This window comes from Megalobrama amblycephala, linkage group LG7, assembly GCF_018812025.1.
Source record: "Megalobrama amblycephala isolate DHTTF-2021 linkage group LG7, ASM1881202v1, whole genome shotgun sequence".
Taxonomy (NCBI): Eukaryota; Metazoa; Chordata; class Actinopteri; order Cypriniformes; family Xenocyprididae; genus Megalobrama; species Megalobrama amblycephala.
This window is the reverse complement of record NC_063050.1, coordinates 664,569-687,833: the sequence shown is the minus strand read 5'-3', so window position 1 is coordinate 687,833 and position 23,265 is coordinate 664,569. Positions and strand designations below refer to the sequence as shown.

Sequence of the window (23,265 nt, the reverse complement as noted above, 5' to 3'; positions counted from 1 at the left end):
TGTCGCTAGCCTCTGTGTTGCTTGTGGGCATTCCTAGTGCTGTTTCTGTTATTGGTAGACTGCACCAGTGTTAATTTTGACAGCAAATTTTGATTTAGTTTTAGTCATAATCTTTTGACTAAAATACCATTTAGTTTTAGTAATATTTTAGTACTCTGAATTGTTTCATTTTTTTTTTTTAAAGTCTAGTTTTAGTCGACTAAAGGTGGGTTGCACCAATAAGGATTCAATTAAGCAAAGCTTAGAGCTAATCTAGGATTTGTTGATCTGGGTTTTATTTTAAATGGAGTTGTGTTGCACCACTTAATTTTAAACTCAGATTAACAAATCTGGGATTAGGATTGTAACCTGTGATTAAAACCTCCATTTATGATTAATTTTCTCCACCATGATGGATTCACCATTACACAGCAACAATGTTAATTTTCTGTATCCTCTTTGCGATAAAGAAAATAAACATAAACTGCCACCGTTAGAATAAAGGGCTGATCAAGCGGCAGCACATACAGATTTCTTAAACCTGGAAATATTAATAGTAACAATTAATGGAGTAATATGGCAGCATAACTTATGACAAAATAACCGAGATGAAACTGAAGAAACTGTTATGATTTGTGGAGTGACAATCTCCACATTTGACCAGCGTTAATTTTGACAGCAAATTTTTATTTAGTTTTAGTCATAGTCTTTTGACTTAAATACCATTTACTTTTAGTAATATTTTAGTAATTAGAATTATTTTAGTTTTAGTCTAGCTGTAGTCAACTAATGCAGTAGATTTAGTCGACTACAGTAGATTTAGTCGACTAAAATCTAATGGGTTTATTTAAATTGAAATGCATCAATTAAAGGGATAGTTCACCCAAAAAATTATTCCACGATTTACTCACCATCAAGCCATCCTAGGTGTATATGACTATCGTCTTTCAGATGAACACAATCAGAGATATATTTAAAAATATTCTTAATCCTGCAAGGTTTATAATGGTTGTAAATGGGGGCTCAAATTCTGAAGACAAAAAAAAAAAATGCCACCATCCATAAAAAAATGAATCCATACGACTCCAGGGGGTTAATAAAGGCCTTTTGAAGCAAATCGATGTGTTTGTGTAAGATCCTTATTTAAAACTTTATAAAGTAAAATAACGAGCTTCTGGCATGACAGCCATACGCATTCAATGTACGTCCAAAAAGCATTAACTTCCACAACGTAGTACACAGTGCCATAACGTTCTACACTAAAATGAATCCATATGACTCCATGGGGTTAATAAAGGACATCTGAAGTTAATCGATGTGTTTCTGTAAGACAAGTATCCTTATTTAAAACTTTATAAAGTAAAATAACAATCTTCCAGCATGGCAGCCATACGCAGTCAATGTATGTCCAAAAAGCATTAACTTCCACGACGTAGTACACAATGCCATGACGTTCTACACTACACCATGATGTACAACGCATAGTACATCATGTCATTGTGTAGAACCACATGGATTCCCCTTCAATTCATTTTTCTTTTTTTTTTATTATGGATGAATACATTTTATTTAGTCAGATAGTCATATACACCTAGGATGGCTTGAGGGTGAGTAAATCATGGGTTAATTTTCATTTTTGGGTGAACTATCCCTTTAGTATGAATGATATTAAGGTTTGAACATGTAATACAGACAAAGATTTAACTGCTGTGACATATAATATGCCTTTATTTATCTTAAATAAAACCACTTCTCATAAAGAAACAAGAACATGGACTTCAATTAATCAATTAATCAGTTAATTCTTTATAACAACTTGCATACAACATTGTTCACTTCTTTTAAGCAGACATATTTATTTGTATAAATTAGACCAATCCTTATTAAAGCTATTAAAGTTATTAAGTCAAGAACATTGAGTGATTTTCTTTTTCTTTTGTTATTTGAATAACATAAATGACGGATAGCGGCAGATTTTATTAGGCTACTCTCATTTTAAGGCCGAATGCATGGATCCAATACACTGATACACATCCGATATTCTCCCAAATGTTTAAGTTCACTTAAGCCATAACTGATTTTATGTGTTTATGTGAATACTCGCCAAATCGAATATTTTGTGAGGCGAACTGAATTCAGCTCTATTTTGCGCTTTTACATTTATCTATATGTCTGCTCTTTTCTTTCCCCCAGACGTTTACACTTTTGAACATTTTATGAGACATGCAGCAAGTGTATGCCAACTTATGTCGGGTAGATCAGCATGTTACAATTCTAATATATGCATCTACCATGCAGGACATAAGTTCTGGTTGGATCACTTCCCAAATCGTTCCTCCCTAAAATTTTCGTCTTGTTTTTATTCATTGGTGAAAATGTCAATAGATTTTCGTCATAGTTTTTGCCATTCAAAACTGTTTTTCATTCAGTTATCTTCTCAATTTCATCTGTGAAAAAATGTTTTAGACGAAAATTGATGAAAATTGACACACATTAATTGTCAATGAAATTAACACTGGACTGCACGACTGGCCAAATCAAGATATCATTCAAATTTGACTAAAAAGTGGTTTTAAAGAATTAAAAGTAACATTCTGCTGTCCCAGAGTATTGTTATATGAACTATAGCAGTGTAGTTTTGTGTAATGTTTTGTCATTTCAGGGCTCAAGGCTCTGGAACAGCATCCCGCTTTCTGTGAGAGAATGTACAACTTTTATTACTTTTAAAACACAATTGAAACAGTGGTTGAGAGAGACCCAAACATGCGATCATATGTGAACTGCATTCTTATAAGTTGAGTTGGTAAGACGGGCCTGTGCAATATTCATATTTTATCACTACTTTTCTTTCTCTCTTAGATTCAGTGCAATACAGATTACCTGTAAATTATTTATTTATTTCTTTTCTTTTCTTCTAATTAACTTGTTGCTGTTCTATTGTGTATTTTAATATTGACTGTTGTATTAGCGTGTCTGTGTTGTCTTACTGTGTTGTGTATACAGTTTTTTTTTTTTTTTTTTTTTTTTTTTTTCCTTCTTTTCTTTCTTTTTATGTGTAACACTTACCTGCCATGGGGTCTGCAGATGGAAATTAGCCTAAGGCTATAATCTGGCATATTTACATTGTCTTAATGTTCATTAATATGCATTGTCCCCTCCCCCCCCTTTCTTAAATAAACACAAAGGTAGTTCAGATATTACCTTTCATGCAGTGTGTAATATAGCTGTTTGTGAGTGTAAAAGGTCTGCAAATTTTTAAAGATCAAAGTGCATGATAAAGTTATTGTCTCTCAAAAAAAAAAAAAATTGATTCTGAACTGACAAAACGAGTCGTCAGTAATTCCAACCTTATTCTGCGTTCCAGACCACTCTGAATCTGGACTTTCCCCACCTCCTTGGAAATAATGTCTGAAACGCCACTCAAAGTCGCACATTCGACCTGTAAACTTGGAGTAGATCGACCAACCCCTACCTCACACACAATGATGGCAAGTCCTGCTTACAATGAGCGTAGCATCGTAGAGCTACTTTATGTCAAACGTGAAAACAAACTTTAACATTAGACATTAAGTTTATGTAGTTATGCTTTGATTTTTGCTTTTTTGCTGGTAGAATACGTGAAGTGACATCGCCACTCAGGATTGGTCACTTGTCTGTTGCCTGGCTACCAGTTTCTCTGTAGCTGGCTAAGGGTTCTACTTGAGCGATGTAAACATAAATTATTAATAAAATTATAAGAAATATATGATCATCCTCCATAACGCGGCCGTTATTTACATCTCATATCATAAATTTATAAACTGTTTTGTTACCAAGGCAACGACTGACGCTTTTGTATTACATTCCAAAGAGCGGCCGTTATCAGCCCCACAGTGGAAAGTGAAACTGTAACCATACCAGCTGGCCTGGATCAACACGGAATGGAATAAAAACTTAAAAATAAACAACAACAAAAAAAAAAAAACGATGCGATTCGAAAACATGCGTGTAAACTACAATGTAAACACTTTTACTGAATAAATTCCTTGATGTGCATCAAAGACGTGACTTTGCGATGGGAAGGCATAACTGGACCAACCAGCGGACCGATCTTGTTGCACAGCATCTGAAAAGCTGTTTTGGTCATTCTGTAATGTCTGAGCAAAGTCTGCCGTTAAAGTGGTTCGGTATAATTCCCTCCCAGAAGCGCCTCACACGATTGCGTTCACAAACACCAGGCATCTGAATGCAAGATAACATGACATCGTTTATTGCATTTTGTCTGCGTGCTCTGAGGTGCAAGTCATTTGTTATATACGAAAACTATACAGTGGCTTCTACTGCAGCAACTTCCATTTTTCTCAGTGATATTTAGCGCCAGTTTATCAGGAAATGACGATTTTGTTCTCTTAGACTCACTGGATGGAAATAGGCCTTATTCGCAAATGTTTTATGCGATATTCCAAATTTGCTATTTCCAATTAATTTCACAACTTTGGATGGAAACATAGCTAGTGTCAGAATATGTACTAGTATGAAACAATTTTTTTGTTTGAACCTGCACACCAGAGTTCATTTATATAAACTGTAGGTCCATAGTGAATAGTGTCATGTACTTTTTTGTGGTAATTGTACACAATGACAAATATTATAGCAATCCTCACATTTGAGCCCTGGATTATTTTTTTTATTATTATTATTTTTTTATGTTTTGTGGTTTATATTTGCTCTTGATCTAATTCTAACTGTAGCTGACTTGATTGGGTCTGTGCTATCATCAACAAAATGCTGATCATCAGCAACTTGCTTGTCAGTCACATGCCCCTCCCATCCTTTCTTATGGTCATGATGGAGTGATTTAATCTTTCTTCTTACTCTAAGTTCATCCTCCCATCCTCCCTGTAAAGCTCTATGTGGAAAATGGAACACCCATGCAATCTCATTCCTAAATGATAACAATTCCCATGTCTATTAAACATTTGACAAAATCACACCAGAACCTTTTGCACTGCCGCTGAGCCATGGAGAGCAGTTATCATACATTTTAGGTATGAAACAGCTTCACAAACAGGCTTTTCAACTACAAAGTTTCATTATTTCTGTGTTACAAATATTCATATTATCACAGAAGTACTGGGATAAAAGTTTATTGTTCAGATATAAACACTGATTTCTATGGTATTGTTCAAAATAGCGCAAATCACCTTTTGAAAGTAACTTGCCACTTCAAATAATGATTGTATCGATTACATTATGCCACCAGGTGGTGACAAGTAACGTTAAAAAAAAATATTGTCATTGAATAATTCATTCAAGAGATTCATTCAAAAACGCTGAATCCTCTAGTAATGAAACAAGTGAAGTATTTAAAATTAATTAACATTTTGTCAGAACCTCTAGTAAATTATTTTGTTTAGTTGTTTGTTCACGATCGTGGGAGAATCGTTATCTCTGTTTGAAACAAAGAAAATAGTAATTCTCAATTTAACAAGCATCGTGCAGCTCCAAAACCATTTATTGTGATTCTGCCTATCAATTCCTAAGTTCGATTCCAGAAAGGTAAAAAAAAAAAAAAATAAAAAAAAAAAAAATCTTGAATATCATTTATATCATCATTTATTCTAAGTCTTATTGCAAAAAAATTAATTGTAGCGGAATACCATGAACAAATATCAACAGGCACACTTACTAGGGGTGAAACAGTTCTCGGTAAAAAAAAATCGAACTGTACCGTTCTGCACACTCGGTTCGGCACACACTTGCACTGCGGTTCATCTCATCTGACGATGCATACACATCTATAATATGGTTTGCAGAAAATTAATAAAACAGAGTTAGGCTAATGTATGTTTCTGTCAATGGATACGCATTCTGGCTTCCCCTAAACTTTGTTCAATGCGAGTGCCGTATGCTCTATATGAGCAGTCATTTACGCTGTCATCACCCGGGTGTTGATAGCTCACGAGCGGAGGTGAGACCTGAACAGCACATGTTGCTATCTGCGTTTAAACTAACTCATTTAAGCCTTGCCAATTTAAACATTCGAGTGCAAGGCGCAAAAGAGAACTTGCGCAAGCTCTGTGAGAAGATTTGTGCACTCATCCGAAACACGCACGCCGAAGCGCGTGTACAGTGCGCAAATATGGAGGTCTCTTTCAAGTTTTGTTCTTGAACGGACAAATTCACGCAAAATTATGTCAACATGCCTGTCTTGGCGAGTATCCTAGCAAGCATAGTTGGTTATGTCTTAAGTGAACTTATACACTTGAGAAAGAATGCATGTGTTCAATATCAGTGCACTGATCCATGTATTATGTCTTAAAGAGAAAGCAGCCCTTTCGTTCCTGCTGTCTGAATGTGTTTTTAATGTTAAACAGCAAAAGACAAGGAAATCACTCATTGCTCAAGACTGAATAGTAACTTAATTAATAATGATTGATCTTTATTTAATTTATACAGTGAAGATTACATGCAATGTTGTTTTACATTTTATTAGCTATTCAAATTATGTACCTGAAAACTGGATACATGGAAAAACCTGAAAAGCTTTATTTATTTGTATCTTTGCTTTACTGTATTTATTTGTGCCGTTTGATTATTTGTTCTTATTTTCTTTATTTTTATTTGACAGTAGTCATTTTTTACCTGAACATAGACACATACCGAACCGTACCGAAACCGTGAGCCTAAAACCGTGATACAAATCGAACCATGAGTAATCTGAATCGATGCACCCCTAACACTTACAGAAGCAACTTTTGCCTATGGAGCAAAAGAAAGAGTTCGACCAATCTGAGCGCTGGGCTCATTTCCCAAATAGCAAGAGGGGATGATTGACAAATGCGTACGGCCTATCAATAAAAAGAGACGGCAACAAAAAATCCCGCTCGATCCTCCTTCCACTCACGCCATCTCAGTGACTGAAATCTCAAGCGAGGACAGTACTAGTCACGGTACTTCTGACTGCTTAAGGTAAACGGGTATAAAATGCTCAAGTAATGTTGAACAACAAATCTAAATAAAATTGAAATCGCTATATGGCTTAGTGATTATGAAAATGTTGTGATGTGTGACTGGCTGACAAGCGCGAGTCTGGAAAAACAGGCGTTTATTTATTTATTCTCAGTGTTGAGAAACGTAGCCTACATCTGTTACGTCATTGTGTTAATACTAACTAAAGTACCTAATTATGTTACATAGCCTACTTATTGTATGAAAACTAGCACGTTAGTTACTTATGCATTTAAAAGTACCGTTGTCTCAGAGCTGCGCGAGCTCTCTCTCATACACAAACGGAAAAACGGGGAAAATCATTGTAAAATGAAAATTGCTGTGCTTGGTTTAAAATTTGTTCTTTCTTGTGTTATTTTTTTTGTCAGAAAACATTTTTAATTATCCACCCATGTTTTTAAGATTCGTTAAATGACAGACGCTTTAGTTAACACAACCCCGCCCTCGTTATATGTTGGACTAACTTGATATTCTTGAATACTCGATTCATTTTGCTCTTATTGGTCCTTTCTATTCATTGTCAACTGTTTTCTATAAATATGTTTGTATTGGCTAACCTTTATTCAGCAAATGTTTGTCTTGTTTGTAATTCAAGGACAGCACGTTACAAATAGAAACCCTTTTTTTTCTGTGGGATTTAGTATCATATTTGGATATTGGAATAATAAATTAAGTATTTTAAATGAATTGCATGTAAACTCAATGTTTACTGTTTTCTAAGGGTTTCTTAATATTAGACTAGTTTTCATTACAAAACCTGTATAAAAGACTCTACTGTCAGGTTAGTTGTATGTAAATATAGCCTACTTGAAATTGCAAACAAATTTTTTTAGTCCATATTAAATATATGAATGCGATTCACTTGTGGTTGTCAGTTTGTATAAGAACACATTATGCAATGCAATATTAATCATTGTCCCCCCCCCCATGTCTCACATCCTGTCACACTGGTACTCGAAAATTTTTTGCAAGGTTGGCAGGTCTGCAAATATAGTTACAAAAGTTATCCAGCCAAGAACAACGAGTGAGTTTTCTCTGTATTTTGTAGATTGATTAATGTTGTTATAGAGACGGCAGCAGAAATATTAGGCTGCTGTCACTTTAAGATCCAATATCGGATCCAGTATACTATTACATAGGGCTGGGCGATATATCGCATGCGATTCTCATGCGCATTTCGTCAGTAAAGCCGGTTCCCTGATTACCTCTAAATCGCCATCACCTGCTTTAAAATGGAGCGCCTTTTAATAGACAGAGCCGTAGTTCACTGATAAGCCACGCAAAATCGGGTTCATTATCGAAGCCGATTCATCTTCGATACTGAACGCGATTTTGCGTGGCTTCTCCGTGAACTACGGCTTTGTCTATTAAAAGGCGCTCCATTTGAAAGCAGGTGATGGCGATTTAGTGGTAATCAGGAAACCGGCTTTACTGACGAAATGCGCGTGAGAATCGCATGCGATATATCGCCCAGCCCTACTATTACACATGTGTTTTCTTTATCAACTGTTTACGTTCACTTAATGTAAAGTAAAGCTTTAAATTCCTACATTAACGTCAGCTGCTGCAATAATCCTCTCATATGTGCAAGTGAAAATCACTGCGCGGCATAAATAATAAATATATTAGGCAGTATCTGTGCATTTCTTCCTGTTTTCTTCCATTCAAAAAGTTGCATCGTATATGACGTAAGCGTGCTTCGGCCTGGAACGTTAAGTGCAGTGTGAGTGCAGGCCACCGGGGGAGTGGGGAGGGGGGAATATCGCGCTCGAGCTCGGTTCAAGGCAACCGTGCCTAGTGTGAGTACAATGAGTACACCCTTAGGGTGTTGTGGGGATTCGTAAACGACAGTGGGTATCGGGACGCAAGATTCAATCGTTTCAGCTCGTGTAGTGTGTCATATTTAATGACAACTGAAGCCATGTCTGCGATGCTTCACGACGTCACGACAGAAAGACTAGCATGTTTAATTTTTTTCTCAGTCATCCATGACGAGCTCCGTCACGTGTGACACTGGCCAATAGAAGCACAGAAGCTCCTTCCTACATGCTTTCAAACATGCCGAAATGAAAGAGAGACAATTATATCGTTCCTGCTAGGTGGAATTTTCAATGGAGGAAATATTTGTGGAGCTATGGCAACAATACTCCTGTGTTTATGATATTTCCTTGAGGGATTAAGTTACTGTGACAGAGTGAAGAAGGTAAATAAAACATATGTTATCTCAGTTCTCTTTGGTGGAAATCCAAATATCTATGCAATCCAGATATGTGTCCACTTTTGGGCTTTTCTGACAACAAGACAGAGCAAAAGACGCTGCTAGCCATTGTTTGTTTAGGCTTACAGCACTTTCTGTCAGTCCATATTCTTATATTCTCGATGACAGTATGCATCGGCACGCAATGAATGGTCGGGTAGCAATGTGTAGTCCAACATGTTTCTTGTCCACGACATGACAAGATTTTAGGAGTCAAAATTGTGTAATCTGACACAGTGACTATTGTGACAGACAAAAATGTTGTGTAGTCTGAACCCGGCATATGACATAACCAATTGTTTACCAGTATATTTTGACATTTTTGTGTGTATTTGTCCGTTCAAGTGCAAAAAGACACAAAAGAGGACTATACAGTATGAGAGGCAGCTTTTTTTGAGCACGTTTTGGACGTCTTTTTGCTCTTGAATGGTTTAAAGTCATATTAAATTGCACACAAAGGAAACGATAATAATTTTATAATAAGTATCCGATTCCAGAATTGGAATAAATTTTTTTTTTTTTTTTTTGATTCCAAACCATAGTCAGAACAGTTTGTTAATAGTACATAACATTTGCTATGGTCGGGATATCACGTGCTTATAGGCCTTTATCACACTTCCGTGTTTGAAAAACGGAAGCTTTGATTAGGAGCGTTAAAAAACTTCCGCTGCAGCCTTTAGTATTGGCTGTGCCCATAGCACGGGAATGTTGTGATTTATTTTTGTAAAATTAAACACAAATACTTATTCTAAAGACACCAACCTCTGTTTACTATCATTAATTGAGTATTGTGAAACAAAGAAAAAAGGCATCATAATATTCTGACGCATATTTCGTTATTTAAAGGAGAGCGCAGAAGCCATTATGTAGGCTATGTGTCTGTGCAATACTTCAGAGTCTTATCACCTTACAGAACTGCAAAAATACAATGCAAACAACATATCACTTTAAAGAGCTTTAATTAGACAAAGCTTAAAATATTAATACAACTAAAGTCTATTTTGGGTGGATTAAATTAAAGGTTTGGGGGAAATTTATTGTATTAAACAAAAATATTCACTTTTTTTTTTTTCCCATGGACTTACTTTACGATGCTGGCATCAAATTGAAGTTGTTTAAATAAAGAAATATGTCCAGGCCATAGACGATTATTCAAAAATAACAGGTTTGATTATCGTAAATGAATCATATCCTCCGTGTTTGAGTGCAATATTGGATAGCATTATGCTGTAGACAATAATGGGTGGTTAAATATTGCAAAAATAAACAAAATAACATTACAAATCAAATGAAATCAGTCCGATGATTCCTCTGGCAGTAACTTGAGCTGCGCGCTGCTCGTTAATCTCATGCAGTCAGTACACCGGCAGCGCTGATGATCGCCTCGCTCAGATAATGTTACACATTCAAATGAAAGATGACATACATTGTAGAATATCATGTAAGTCTAAATAAACAGTTTTAAATATTAAAGTTTATTGTTAAGGTAAACGAAACAAGTATAATTTCTTCTTCTTTATAATTTCTTTCTTCAAGTAAAATCTTCTCAAAACTGGCACCTGTCCATTGACAATAATACAGGTGGAAATTCCTTTACGCTTCTAATCAAAGCTGGATGTGACAACACGCGTACTGTGATAAAGACCTATAGAACTAGGCAGCTGCCTAGGGCGGCAGCACAGTCAGGATGGCAAGAAAAAGAGAAATTTAATTTTTACTTGAATTGAATTATTTATCTTTTGGAAATTCATTTGGAATTATTGCACTTATATCATCAAGTTATCACCCCATTAGTTATTCTGAAACTAAATTAAATTTCCTTCATTCCACCTAGTAGTCCCACTCCCGACCTGCCCCCACCCTGATGTTTCTGCATCATACAGTGATCAGAATGCCCATTGGATCGCAATCGGAATTTATTTCAAACACTTGCTGGTTTCTGAAAGTGTGTTTTGAAAATTGTTTAAAATGTCTTAAATGTTGAGGTTAGCTGGTAGCCTGACATGAAAACATGGGAAATGAGCAGTGGTCCTGATGTCTCCTGACTCAGATAAACACCACCTTACTTCATAACCACATCTGCTTTGGACCAAGCTATTCGGCCCTGAGTAAGCCCAGAGGATGCACAATCAAGCCCCGCAAGTGATAGTGGAAATGCGACACATGCGTCCCTGGCATGCACTAGTACACTCACTTTTGGTTCGACAGTGGAAACGCGGCTACTGTCTTGAACTGAAGTCTATCAGTATCTAAATTCATTCATTGATCTTTTGCAGTCATTTTGCTGCTTTTATAAAGGCTTTTATTTTTGAGTAATTTAACCTTTTCAGTAAGATTTGAATCTTTTTGAATCTTTTTTAATCTTTTCAGTAGATTTTAGAGTAATTTAAATTTTATCTTACAGTTTTCTTTTTCCCCCATATTTGTTCCTGCAGATGAAAACTGTAAGTGTGGCTCTAGTTTTATGTCTCAATGTTGGCGTGGACCCTCCTGATGTAGTCAAGACGTCACCCTGTGCCAGACTAGAGTGCTGGATAGGTGAGTTTGCTCATGCATACACCAATCCAATGACTTTCCCCTCAGTTGTAAATCTGTTCCACCATCACCCCTTTTCTGATGCGCATGTGTAATAAATATGGACTACTTTGTACATGTCTGAAAAATCTGAGAAATAAGCAGTGTTGAATGTATGACAATGAATAAATGTTTGTCGCAGTGGGCATTGATTTCTATGTAAGCCAGTTTGATTTAGTAAACATTGTTTTTTAGTTCCTTTCCTCTATGATTTCAGCTATAAACCAATTTAATGTACACTTTCCTCAGAGAAAACTAGTTCAACATCACTATTTTGTATTTCAGTAGTTATGATGTGTGTACAGTGCAGAAATGTTTCATAATCCATACAGAATTGATTTTTTTGTTTTTGTGTTTTAGCTTCTAACTTAAGTGCTTTCCCATTTGATATATTTCACTTGTGTTTCAGCCAGGTTTTATTCTGGGATGACTTTTGTACTTCTAGACAATTCCTTAGAAAAAATGTATATCATTTGGCATAATAGTGTTAGTGTATAGCATATAGCAGTGTCTGAATTTACAGTAATGCTGTAATGTGTATTTTCTCTTATCTTCTAGACCCCCTGTCCATGAGTCCACAGAAAGCCCTGGAGACGATAGGGGCCAACCTGCAGAAACAGTATGAGAACTGGCAGCCCAGGGTAAGAGCTGTCCACCCTGCTGTTACCTCATATAAAACACACACCTACTAGAGCTGAAATGAGTCCTGTAAGAAAAAAGGAGGAAAAAAGAAAACCCTCTTCCACCCATAGTCTTGTATGAATATTTGCAGTGAATCTCATGTCTTACCACCGGTGCATCAGATTCAGAGAAGAATATAAAGGAGCAAATAATTAGGCATATGGTGGTGTCATTGCTGTTGGAGAGTGACTAAAGAACTATTAGAGTTAGCATGTTAGTCTGTTAATGGCATCATCTTTTGCTCATTTTGGTGTGAAGCGGTCAATAATTGTGAGTGGAAAAACTGGCACAATAACATATTGAACCACACCCAAACAACAATACAAACTGAACTGTTACACTTCTTATACTCACATGCTGATACACAGTCCAGCAACTTTAATGTTACAGCAAAATTCATTAAAGGGATAGTTCACCCAATAAGAAAATTCTGTCAGCATTTACTTAACCTGATGTTCCAAACCTGTATGACTTTATATCTTCTGTGGAACACAAAAGAAGATATTCTGAAATGTTTGTAACCAAACAGATTTGGGTCACATTGATTTCCATAGTATGGAATACAAAACATCAGAACTTGATCATCAGAACATAAATTAAGATCTTTTTGATGAAAACTGGGAGCTTTCTGTCTCTCCATGGACAGCTACGCAACTGACACTTTGATGCTTCAAAAAGTTGATAAAGAAATCATAAAACTAATCCATATGAATTGAGTACTTTTGTCCAAATTTTCTGAAGAGACTTGATCGCTTCGTATGATGAACATATTTAATTTAGGCTTTTATTCACATATAAACATTAATCAGTGGACATAACCGGAAGCTCAAACGTGCTGCATAGCACACAAAAATGAACCTCATTGGTTCTCGCATGTCAAGCAAACATGCTTGAGCTTCCATTTACAACAACTGATGTGTGAGTTGATGAATGTTTATATGTGAATAAAAGCCTAAATTCAGTCTGTTCATCATATAAAACGATCGTGTCTCTTTAGAAAAGTTGGACTAAACTGCTCAAGAGATGAGTCAGAGCTGCATATTTTAGCACAATTTTAGTACTACTGGTGTACAGCAGCCTTAATGTGGTTGTTTAAAATGACCTGTCCAGTTGGCTGTGGCTACTTTTACAGGCATTTTGTTCCTAAACTATAAATTCTCACATGAGAGCTGATCCACACTCAGAAACAAAGTGTTTGTTCTGTATCACTTGTACATATTTTGATCAGTCCAGTAAAGCCTCTGTTAGGTTTTTGCTCCTAATTCGTGCCTCATCCCAGACCTCTTAATTGGCAATTGAATGAGCAATCACTCAGCGCTGAGGGAGAATATAGTCTCATTTTATTGATAAGAAAAGAGAGAATATATAGAAAGAGTACAAGGGATGTAGTATAGGTTCAGCCAATAAGAGAGAATACATCATATAGCTCATGGTATAGGAATGTGATACATATAGAATAACAAGTCTAAATATGGTCATCTCCCAGTCAGCTATCCAGGAGTTCCTTGCTATCCCAAAGACCTTCTCCTATGCTTGTAATACAAAAAGCAAGGGACCATTCCCTGTCTCCCATTCTATCCTAGTAGAGCCTTGTTCCTTATATAGAAATGGTTCCGGTGCATAAAGAAAACCATATGTGAAAACATACAGGATACAGTTTCAACAGAGGACAAAGGACCCTCTGTCCACTTTCCTTCAATGCTGAGACCAACATAAAATCTATCAGTTGCCCCTTTTGGCAATAAAATTGCCACACCCAAGTCTCAGCATTACTTTTTTCATATACAAATACAATCACTTTCTTTACCTTCATAATCACAACATTCTTCTGCAAACATTTCCTTCATTTTTCTTCAAAATTACTAACATTTAACAGTTCTATTCATCAAAGCATATTGAGAAGATACAAAGGTATTCATAGCACGATTAATCAAAGCTCTAATAAATGGAATAATACAACAGATAATAAATGCCATAATAAATACGATTACACCTATAGGAATTAAAGCAGATACAAGCATTTGTTGCCATCCTGTGAGCCATGCTAAGAACCCACTTTGATTATCAGTAACTTCTCGTCCTTGTAATTCTTGAGCAATTCTAGTCATATTTTTTAAACCCTCTGAGATTAAATGACCATCTGCATCATTCTCAGGGATATAGGTACAACAAGAGGTACCAACAGTAACACAGACTCCTCCCCTTGCCGCCGTTAATTGATCTAAGACCAGCCTGTTTTGCAGGGCAGTTAAACGGAGCCCTCGGAGTTCCTGTTGAACACCAGCCAATGTGTCTCTTGTAGTATTGATAAATGAAATTAGCTCATATCTTGTAAACTCAACTTCAATTTGAAGACTAGAAACACCTACTCCTGGAAACATTGCTTCAAAGAATCTTTCAGTACCAGTCTAGAGTCAATGTTGCATTGGTACTGGATTATCTCTACTCAAACTACTAGTTGAACTGTGACCAGAGAGGGAGCGTTTCTTTTTCTGTTTTTGTTTTGTCATAACGTGATGTTTGTGTGGTCTAATAACCATGGAATATTCTTCCAAAGTTACTAGAGCACATCTTCCACTCCAATCTTCTGGAAGAGTAGTGTAGACTCTATGTCCACACAGCCAAAACCAATCTTTGACAGCTCTAGTTCCCCGTGAAGCAGGAGCATATCTATAGCAATTTTGACCTGGCACAAGTGCACAATATTTAGAACACACATCTTGAATAAAAGGATTAGCCCATCCATAAGCAATCATAGTAGATATAGGATGTGGTGTTCCTTTAGAACACACTCAGTCATATTAGCTTTTGGATAATGCAAAATGCAACCCATACAACAAGACATATTTTCTATCTCGCAATGATGGTATGTTTGATTACATTTACTTTTAGGTATTACCCCCAGTCTCACTGTTCCAGTTTCTCTCTCCATACATAACAGTGAGTCTGGAATAGAGCCAATGGTTGTTACTTTAGCATGTACTTGCGTTGCAAGCATCATTATTCTACTTTTTCCACAACTCCATATTGCAGTTCTATTTGGAGCCATCATTCCAGTAATGCTAACAAAAAGAGGGCATTCTAATTCTTCTTCTGTTCTTGGTGATTTAACCTCTACATGTGGTCCAGAAGCACTATGTGGCATTTTTGTGCAAACATAAGTCACCTGTTTTTCCTTCAGATTTAGCAGTGTAGTTGGCTAATGTCCACCACATATTAGCTGCGAAGGCATGTGGTTCTTCTTCATAATGTACCCAAGTTTCATTACCAGTGCTAACAGCAGCTTGTATGTGAATAAATGCATTTGTCAGCACAACCAGGTAAAATATCAATTTAGCAATCATGGCTAGAGAGCTTCGATGATAATTATTGCTGGTTCTAGATCTCTAGCAATCTCTTTCTTCTTCTCCTCGTTGAACGTCTTGGTTCACCTTCCTTCGGATCTTTCCTTGGCTCACTGGCTTCCTCCTTCTCATTGACCAGAACGTTCCACTGGGATGGAGCTGCTTTCAGTCGTCTGGCATGGATCCACTGCGGCTGGAAGTCAGTCAGCACTCCTGTTCTCCTCACAGCAATCACCGCGGGGGGCCCCAGATACTTCGGCTCACCCAGTTTTGTGGGCTTCAGACACTTTATCAGCACCTGTTGTCCTGGAACGAAAGGATGAGTGGGTTTTTCTGCAGGAAGAGGGAGAGAGAGAGACACATCACCATTGATGCTATTCAAAGTTTTAATCAGGGAATCCACATAATCCGTGATGATCACCTCCGTGTCACCTGTGGAAAAATTGCCAGCGCGACCTCTGACCCATGGGGTCGGGAGAGGTCTACCCATAATGCTGCGTTCACACCGAAAGCGTCTGGGGCGTCTGAGGCGTCTGATTTACATGTTAAGTCAATGTAAACGCGCGTCTAGGTGTCCTGCAGCGCGAATCAAGCGTCTAGCGCAGCGCGAATCGGCCGTTGACGTGCGAATGGCGCGGCGTGAATTGAGCGTTCACGCGGCTGACGCGCGAATTGAGCGTCTGACGCCCAAACGCCCGAGTTGAAAAATCTGAACTTTGGCGTAAATTCACGGCGCGTTAACCAATCAGGGACTCTGCTTTGGTAGTAACGTGTTTATGATGTGATCAGTGGTGGAGACCAGAACAAAGATGTCGCTGTGTGTGGCCACCCTGAGCTCTATGATGTGTCATTATATTTTTTATCGAGACAGGAATAAAAAGGACCTTGCCTGGAAGAGAATAAGCGAAGAAATCGGACAATCTGGTTAGTTGTAAAACTTTTTGCATGATTTTAGCCGTTGATACTAGCCCACCTTCTAGCTAGCAAAAGTCGGCCAGCATAACTGAGTTAAATTGCCGCTACAGGTTTCCAACTGACGAGATTGTGTTTATTCAGAGGATCTGTGCAGAAAGAGATGAAAGCCCCTCCCATGACGCGAATTCGCATCTGAACACACTTTGTTTAGACGCGCGAATTGAGCGAATTTTACGCGCGTCTGAAGCATCTGACTTCAAAATGTTCAAGCATCCAACTAGGTGTGAACGCAGCATAAGGATTTCAAACTGAGACATCTTTGTTGTTGCTGATGGTGACATTCTAATTTCTGTCAATACGGCAGGCAGCAGATCAACCCAATTTCTGCCTGTATCAAGACTTGATCTTTGATAACCCTATTTATGTTCTCAACTTGTCCACTCGATGGAGCATGAAACGGTATGTGCAATGACCAGGTAATATTAAGCTCTTTGGCTAACAACTGTGTGACTTTGGAAGTGAATGGTGTTCCATTATCACTATCGATAACCATTGATATACCAAAACGCGGTATAATGTCCTTAGCCAGAACTTTAACTACCGTCTGTGCATTTTCTTTTCCACACGGAAAAGCTTCAGGCCATTTAGAAAATCTGTCAACAATCACAAGCAAATATTTATTATTTCCGCAAGGAGACGTGTGTAAAATCAATTTGCAAGTGTTGGAATGGTAGCTCAGGATGTGGTAAAAAGTCATGTTTAGTTGCCTTGTGCTTGGCGGTTTGAGCACACACCAGGCAAGCATCCAATATCAACAGAGTATAACATTTGCTATGCAATAAGATCGATTCAACATTTGTATCACTTTCTTTTTTGACACATGTGATACACCATGATAATGTCTACATAGCATAACAATCGCAGACGCAGGTAGTGCAAGTCTACCCTGTTTGTCTCTTAAAATTCCAGCTTGATCTGGTTTTACTCCATTGTCCGACCAATAAATCAAATCAGCTTGCGTAGGGTTAGCTTGTAATATTTTAATATCCAAATCATTAATCAATAATGAATTCATCATAGGCACATCTGTGCACCTTTTGCTTACATGTGGACTTAATATCACTTCTTTAGCAGCCCATTTCGCTGCTACATCTACAAATCTATTTCCTTTGGCCTCATCTGTTTCTCCTGACGTATGTCCTGCTACTTTGATAGTTGTTGTGCTGCATTAATGAGCTCTGCTACAATACTATGGTGAGCAATTGGTTTTCCATCTGAGGTTTTAAAATTTCTTTCTTCCCACAATTTAGCAAAGTCATGTACTATTCTATACGCATATTTAGAGTCAGTGTATATATTAACACACTGATCTTTTGCCAATTGACAAGCTCTCGTTAAAGCAATTAATTCTTAAACTTGTGCTGACTTGTATGGCAAAGAGTATGCTTCAATTACATGATCAGGTAATTCAACAATAGCATACCCACTCAAGTATACATTATCATTTGGCTTGAAACAGGATCCATCAATATACCAATTCTTCCCCTCCTCCAGGACAGATGTAGAAACATCTAGCCTGCAGGCAGTCTAAATCTGGATTCTGTCCAGGCAATCGTGGTCGCCACTCTCAAATTCACCTTGCGTCAGCAACCTGTGCAAATGTACAGTAGGGCCATGAATAACAGAAGTTGGTTTCAAAATCAAATTAGCAGTAGCTAATAATATAGCCTCATAGCCAGAGCGGCGTTGAGCAGTCATATGTTGAGTAGAAATATTACTCATAATGACTCCTACCTGATGAGAGGTGTGCACTATCAATTTATGTGATAACACAATTTTTTCAGCATCTTGCACCATGATCGCCGTGGCAGCCACTGCACGCAAACAAGCAGGAAGTCCCCTGGCTACTGAGTCAAGAGTTTTAGACAAATAAGCTATGGGACGAAAAGTACCCCCATGCTCCTGGGCCAGGATTGCTGCGGCTGTGCCCCCACTTTCATGCACGCACAGGTGAAAGTCTTGAGTGTAACTTGGGAGGCCGAGTGCAGGAGGTTTCATAAGGGAGGATTTCAAATGTCTGAATGCTTGGTCCATCTCAGCTGTCCATGTAATGTCCTCTGTGTCCCCTAGAGTAGCAGTTCGTAGGATTTTATCATACATAGAACAGTTGGGCACCCATGATCGGCAATAATTAACCAGTCCCAGGAAGCTTTGCATCTGCTTCCGTGTTGATGGGTGCTTGAAGGTAGCAATAGCTTTCACTCTGTCAGCAGACAATTGCACTTTGCCCTGTGATAGTTCATGTCCAAGGTATTCGACCCTCCTCTGTACCCACTGTAGTTTCTCTCTTGATGCTTTGAAACCAACCTCTGCCAAAATGTTGCAGACAATTTTAGAGGCAGCAGCACACATGTCCTTAGTTGCACCAGTGATGAGGATGTCATCTGCGTATTGAAGCAGACAGGTGTTTTGAGGAAGTTTGGCATTTTTCAGTGTAGCGTGCACTACAGCAGAGAAAACAGCCGGAGAATCTCTGAACCCTTGTGGGAGTCTTGTCCACGTTAATTGTGAATTTTCCAAGGTAAAAGCAAACAATGGCTGAGTTTGGCGATCAACAGGAATGCTGAAGAAGGCACTGGAAATATCTAGAACTAAAAAATGAATGTTCAGAAGGAATATAATTAATTATAGTTTGCACATCAGGTACAATAGGAGACAATGGTGTTACCAACTCATTAACTTTTCTCAAATCTTGAGTTAAACGCCAAGATCCATTTGCTTTCTTAATCGGATTAATTGGTGTATTATAAGGTGAATGAGTGTGCACCAGGATGCCTTGAACAATTAATTTATCAATAACAGGAAGAATACCCTCCACCTTTTCTTTTGAGAGGGGGTATTGTTTCTGATACACAGGCTTGTCTGTTATTAGCTTGGCAACATAGGGCTGGACATCAATGAATCCTGCGTCATCCTTATGGGCCGCCCACAACTTGGGGTTGACGCCCTCAATTTCCTGTTTGAGCTCAGTTGCAGAATCGTCCTCAAGGAGAGCATTTCCTGTATCAACAGTGAGAGAGAAGGCTGCAGGAAAAATAAGTTGTAGAGAGTCAGCATTAAAATGAAGTTCAATACCTAATTTATGCATGAGATCCCTGCCGAGAAGAGAAAATGGCGAATTAGGGATAATTGCAAAAGCATGCATTTTAAACAATGATGGGATATCATTAGAAGTAACCGGAAATGTTGGTGTCATTTCACAGGCACACCGTTGATTCCCACAGAGTTTACATGTTTTCCTGTAATCGAGCCCTCATAAACAAGAGAAGATAACGATGAAATAGTTGCCCCAGAATCTAAGAGAAAAAAATAATAAATGGCAAAACAGTTGACACATTCGGATAACTCAAAGAAATCAGTGAAAAATTATCAGAGGAGGGCTCAGTCGAACTCAGTCATTGTGGCCAGGAAATGGGATACACTGGATTTTGTCTGTCAGTCTTTGCAGAAGGGAGCGCAAGTGGGGGCTTTTGCTTAGAGCCACCAGAGCTCCTCTTTCTCTGCTTTTCTGACCTCTGCCTCAAATCCCAAGCCTTTTTCCTACAGTTACGTTCCAGATGTCCTGGCTTGCCACAATAAAAACAGCGTCTCACATTTCCAAATTGTTGCGGGCGAGGATTCACAGCAGCATTCATTTGAAGCATTGCAGGAGTTTTGCCCCTGGAGACATCAAAGGCTCCAGCAGAGGAAAGCTCAGGCAAGCGTCGTCCCAATTCATCAACAGAAATGGTAGTAATATTTGGAGTAGGTATACAAATTAACTGTGCAGTGTCTTTGTTCATATTATTTAGGAATGTATTTAAGAACAATGGACAATTTTGATCAGTAGGAATCGCAGACTCCTCAACCCATGCATGTTTAAATCTGTTAAAGAATGCAACAGGGCTTTCACCAGTTCTCTGTTTGGTATTGGCTGCATGCGAGATGTCTTGTTTAGCAGAAGACACTTTTAGCAAAAAAGCAGTCAGTTGCTTGAAAAAAACTTAGTTTACCTGAGCTGGCCCAAACCCAATCATATTCCTCTTCTTCATCCTCAGAATCAGTAATTAGAAGCACTCGTGAAGGTTTAGACAAATCAAGGGGCTTCGAATCTCCAGCTTTCTGAGATACAACACGACGAACAGGTGGTGTATCGTACATGGGGTTTAAGTAATCAACTTTGTCAATCATTTCCTCCTCTGTGATTTCCGCAGGCAGTATTTTAGTTAAAATAAAACGATAATCTCGCCCCGTCAGTTGACTGTAGGCAGTTAACCGTTGCAGCACTGCCACAAATTGATGTGGTGACCTAGCCGGATCAGGCAGATCTTTGCAAATGGCAACTGCCTCCGTTACACTTAGAGGAGTAATTTTGTAACCATCTGGAAGCTGTAGAAACGGAAAAACTTCAGTTGTGGATGGCAACTGCGGATACAATCGATTAGTCAAGGGCTTTGGAATTTCAGCAGAAACAACACATTCATATGGGGGAAGGGACGCATCAGGTTTCAGCTGAGACTGAGAGGGAGAGCTGTCTTGCTTTTTTAACTCTGGTCCCTTATCCCAATAAGTTTTCATCTTCATCCAAGCTTTATACGCATCTTTCATATAATCAATTGGCCATCCTGTGTCACCCCAAGAACCAAAGATCATATCTTTTGCAGCACGCATATCTTCATCTTTAAAAGAACCATCGCGTGCCTAATTCGTGCCTCATCCCAGACCTCTTAATTGGCAATTGAATGAGCAATCACTCAGCACTGAGGGAGAATATAGTCTCATTTTATTGATAAGAAAAGAGAGAATATATAGAAAGAGTACAAGGGGTGTAGTATAGGTTCTGCCAATGAGAGAGAGAATACATCATATAGCTCATGGTATAGGAATGTGATACATATAGAAAAACAAGTCTAAATATGGTCATCTCCCAGTCAGCTATCCAGGAGTTCCTTGCTATCCCAAAGACCTTCTCCTATGCTTGTAATACAAAAAGCAAGGGACCATTCCCTGTCTCCCATTCTATCCTAGTAGAGCCTTGTCCCTTATATGGAAATGGTTCCGGTGCATAAAGAAAACCATATGTGAAAACATACAGGATACAGCTTCAACAGAGGACAAAGGACCCTCTGTCCACTTTCCTTCAATGCTGAGACCAACATAAAATCTATCAAATCTATCAAATCTATCTGAGCACAGTTTTTGGCAGTGAGGTGCAGCAGTGGCTCAGGTTTGCAGCTGTTCAGGACATCTGCTTACATCTTCTTGGAGAAGAGGCCATTTACTTCAACAGATTGCTGTGTTTGCCCTCTACCATCTTTGGTAAATGCTCTCAGCAAGTTGCAGAGCTTTGTCAGAGAGGTGTCTGTGTCCTTGGCTCTGTGGGTCAAAAGGGGTTGTGTTTGTGAGGCAGGATCTGCTGCAGGGGCTTCTAGACTCTAGCAGTCTTAGAGCTGTGAGAAAGAATTATATTCATGAGCTGAGAGGGTGTGATCACTGCTCTTCTCTCATTCATTTTATTTACAGGCGGAAATGTGTGCACATAATGTATACTGAAATAAAATCCCACAATAATTGACATATGTCTAATTGCAGAACTGCAGTGCTATACGTGACAGCAGTTTTAGGGCAGCGGCTCCAGGCCAGCAGCCTCAGGCTGGAAGTTAGGTTGGTGCTGACTATTGTCTAACCCGCCACATCCACTAACTTCACTATAACTATAAGCTCCACCATACGAATGCCCAACCCCACCCCACCACTATATTTAACTTTAATGATGCTATAAGATCCACTCTTATTTCTGGTGTGGGACTGCTCATCTGGCGCTGCTGTCCTGAAACTGCTGTGACTTTTGGTTGAGGTTGACCGATTCATTGGTTTTGCCGATTAATTGGCATGATAACCCTTTACTGAAACAATTGTTTATTGGCAAATATCCATACAAGTAGTTATTCTGGGTTGCTTCTGTTGCTGTTGTGGCTGAGAAAGGTCCGGTCACATCATAAGTGGCCTCTAGAGGCAAAATAAAAACTATCACTGACGCCTTATGCACAGAGCAGGACACTTCAAATGCAGATTTAAGCCCTTTTTTACTGGTTAAAGCAGACATTTGGCATCATCAAGACCTGAAAATATTGCCCCTTTGCATTATTATACATTATGTTCAACATTAAATATAGTAGTAAACTTTCATTTTTTTCTAACACAGTAGGCCTACACTCGCACTTTCGTTGCATTCGTTGAATCTCTTTTACTCAGTACTGCCGCACGCACAGATTATACACTGACATGATAAGAATAAACAATCTAAAATGCTTTGAATCATCATAATACAAAAACTAAAAATGCGATATGGTGAGTTAAATTTTGCTTTGATTTCACTTCGAGGAGTGCCGCTTTAAATTATGTTTACACTTTCATTTTGAGGAGTGCCGCTCTAGTGCATATGTGCTTCAGATGATCATTGACAGTCCTGATTGCAAAGCGTAT

General features: G+C 38.3%; 1 protein-coding gene across 1 annotated transcript in view; it reads left to right on the top strand.

Moving 5' to 3' along the window:
• The window catches only part of LOC125271050 (regulatory-associated protein of mTOR-like), an 81,010-nt gene extending 67,823 nt beyond the window's left edge, over window positions 1-13,187 (top strand). The window contains exons 3-4 of the mRNA XM_048194991.1: window positions 11,662-11,764; window positions 12,359-13,187. Of these exons, the coding sequence (XP_048050948.1) occupies window positions 11,662-11,764; window positions 12,359-12,492 (237 nt within the window). The 3' untranslated portion in view covers window positions 12,493-13,187. The remainder of the gene's footprint in view (window positions 1-11,661; window positions 11,765-12,358) is intronic.
• Window positions 13,188-23,265: the final 10,078 nt, after the last annotated feature.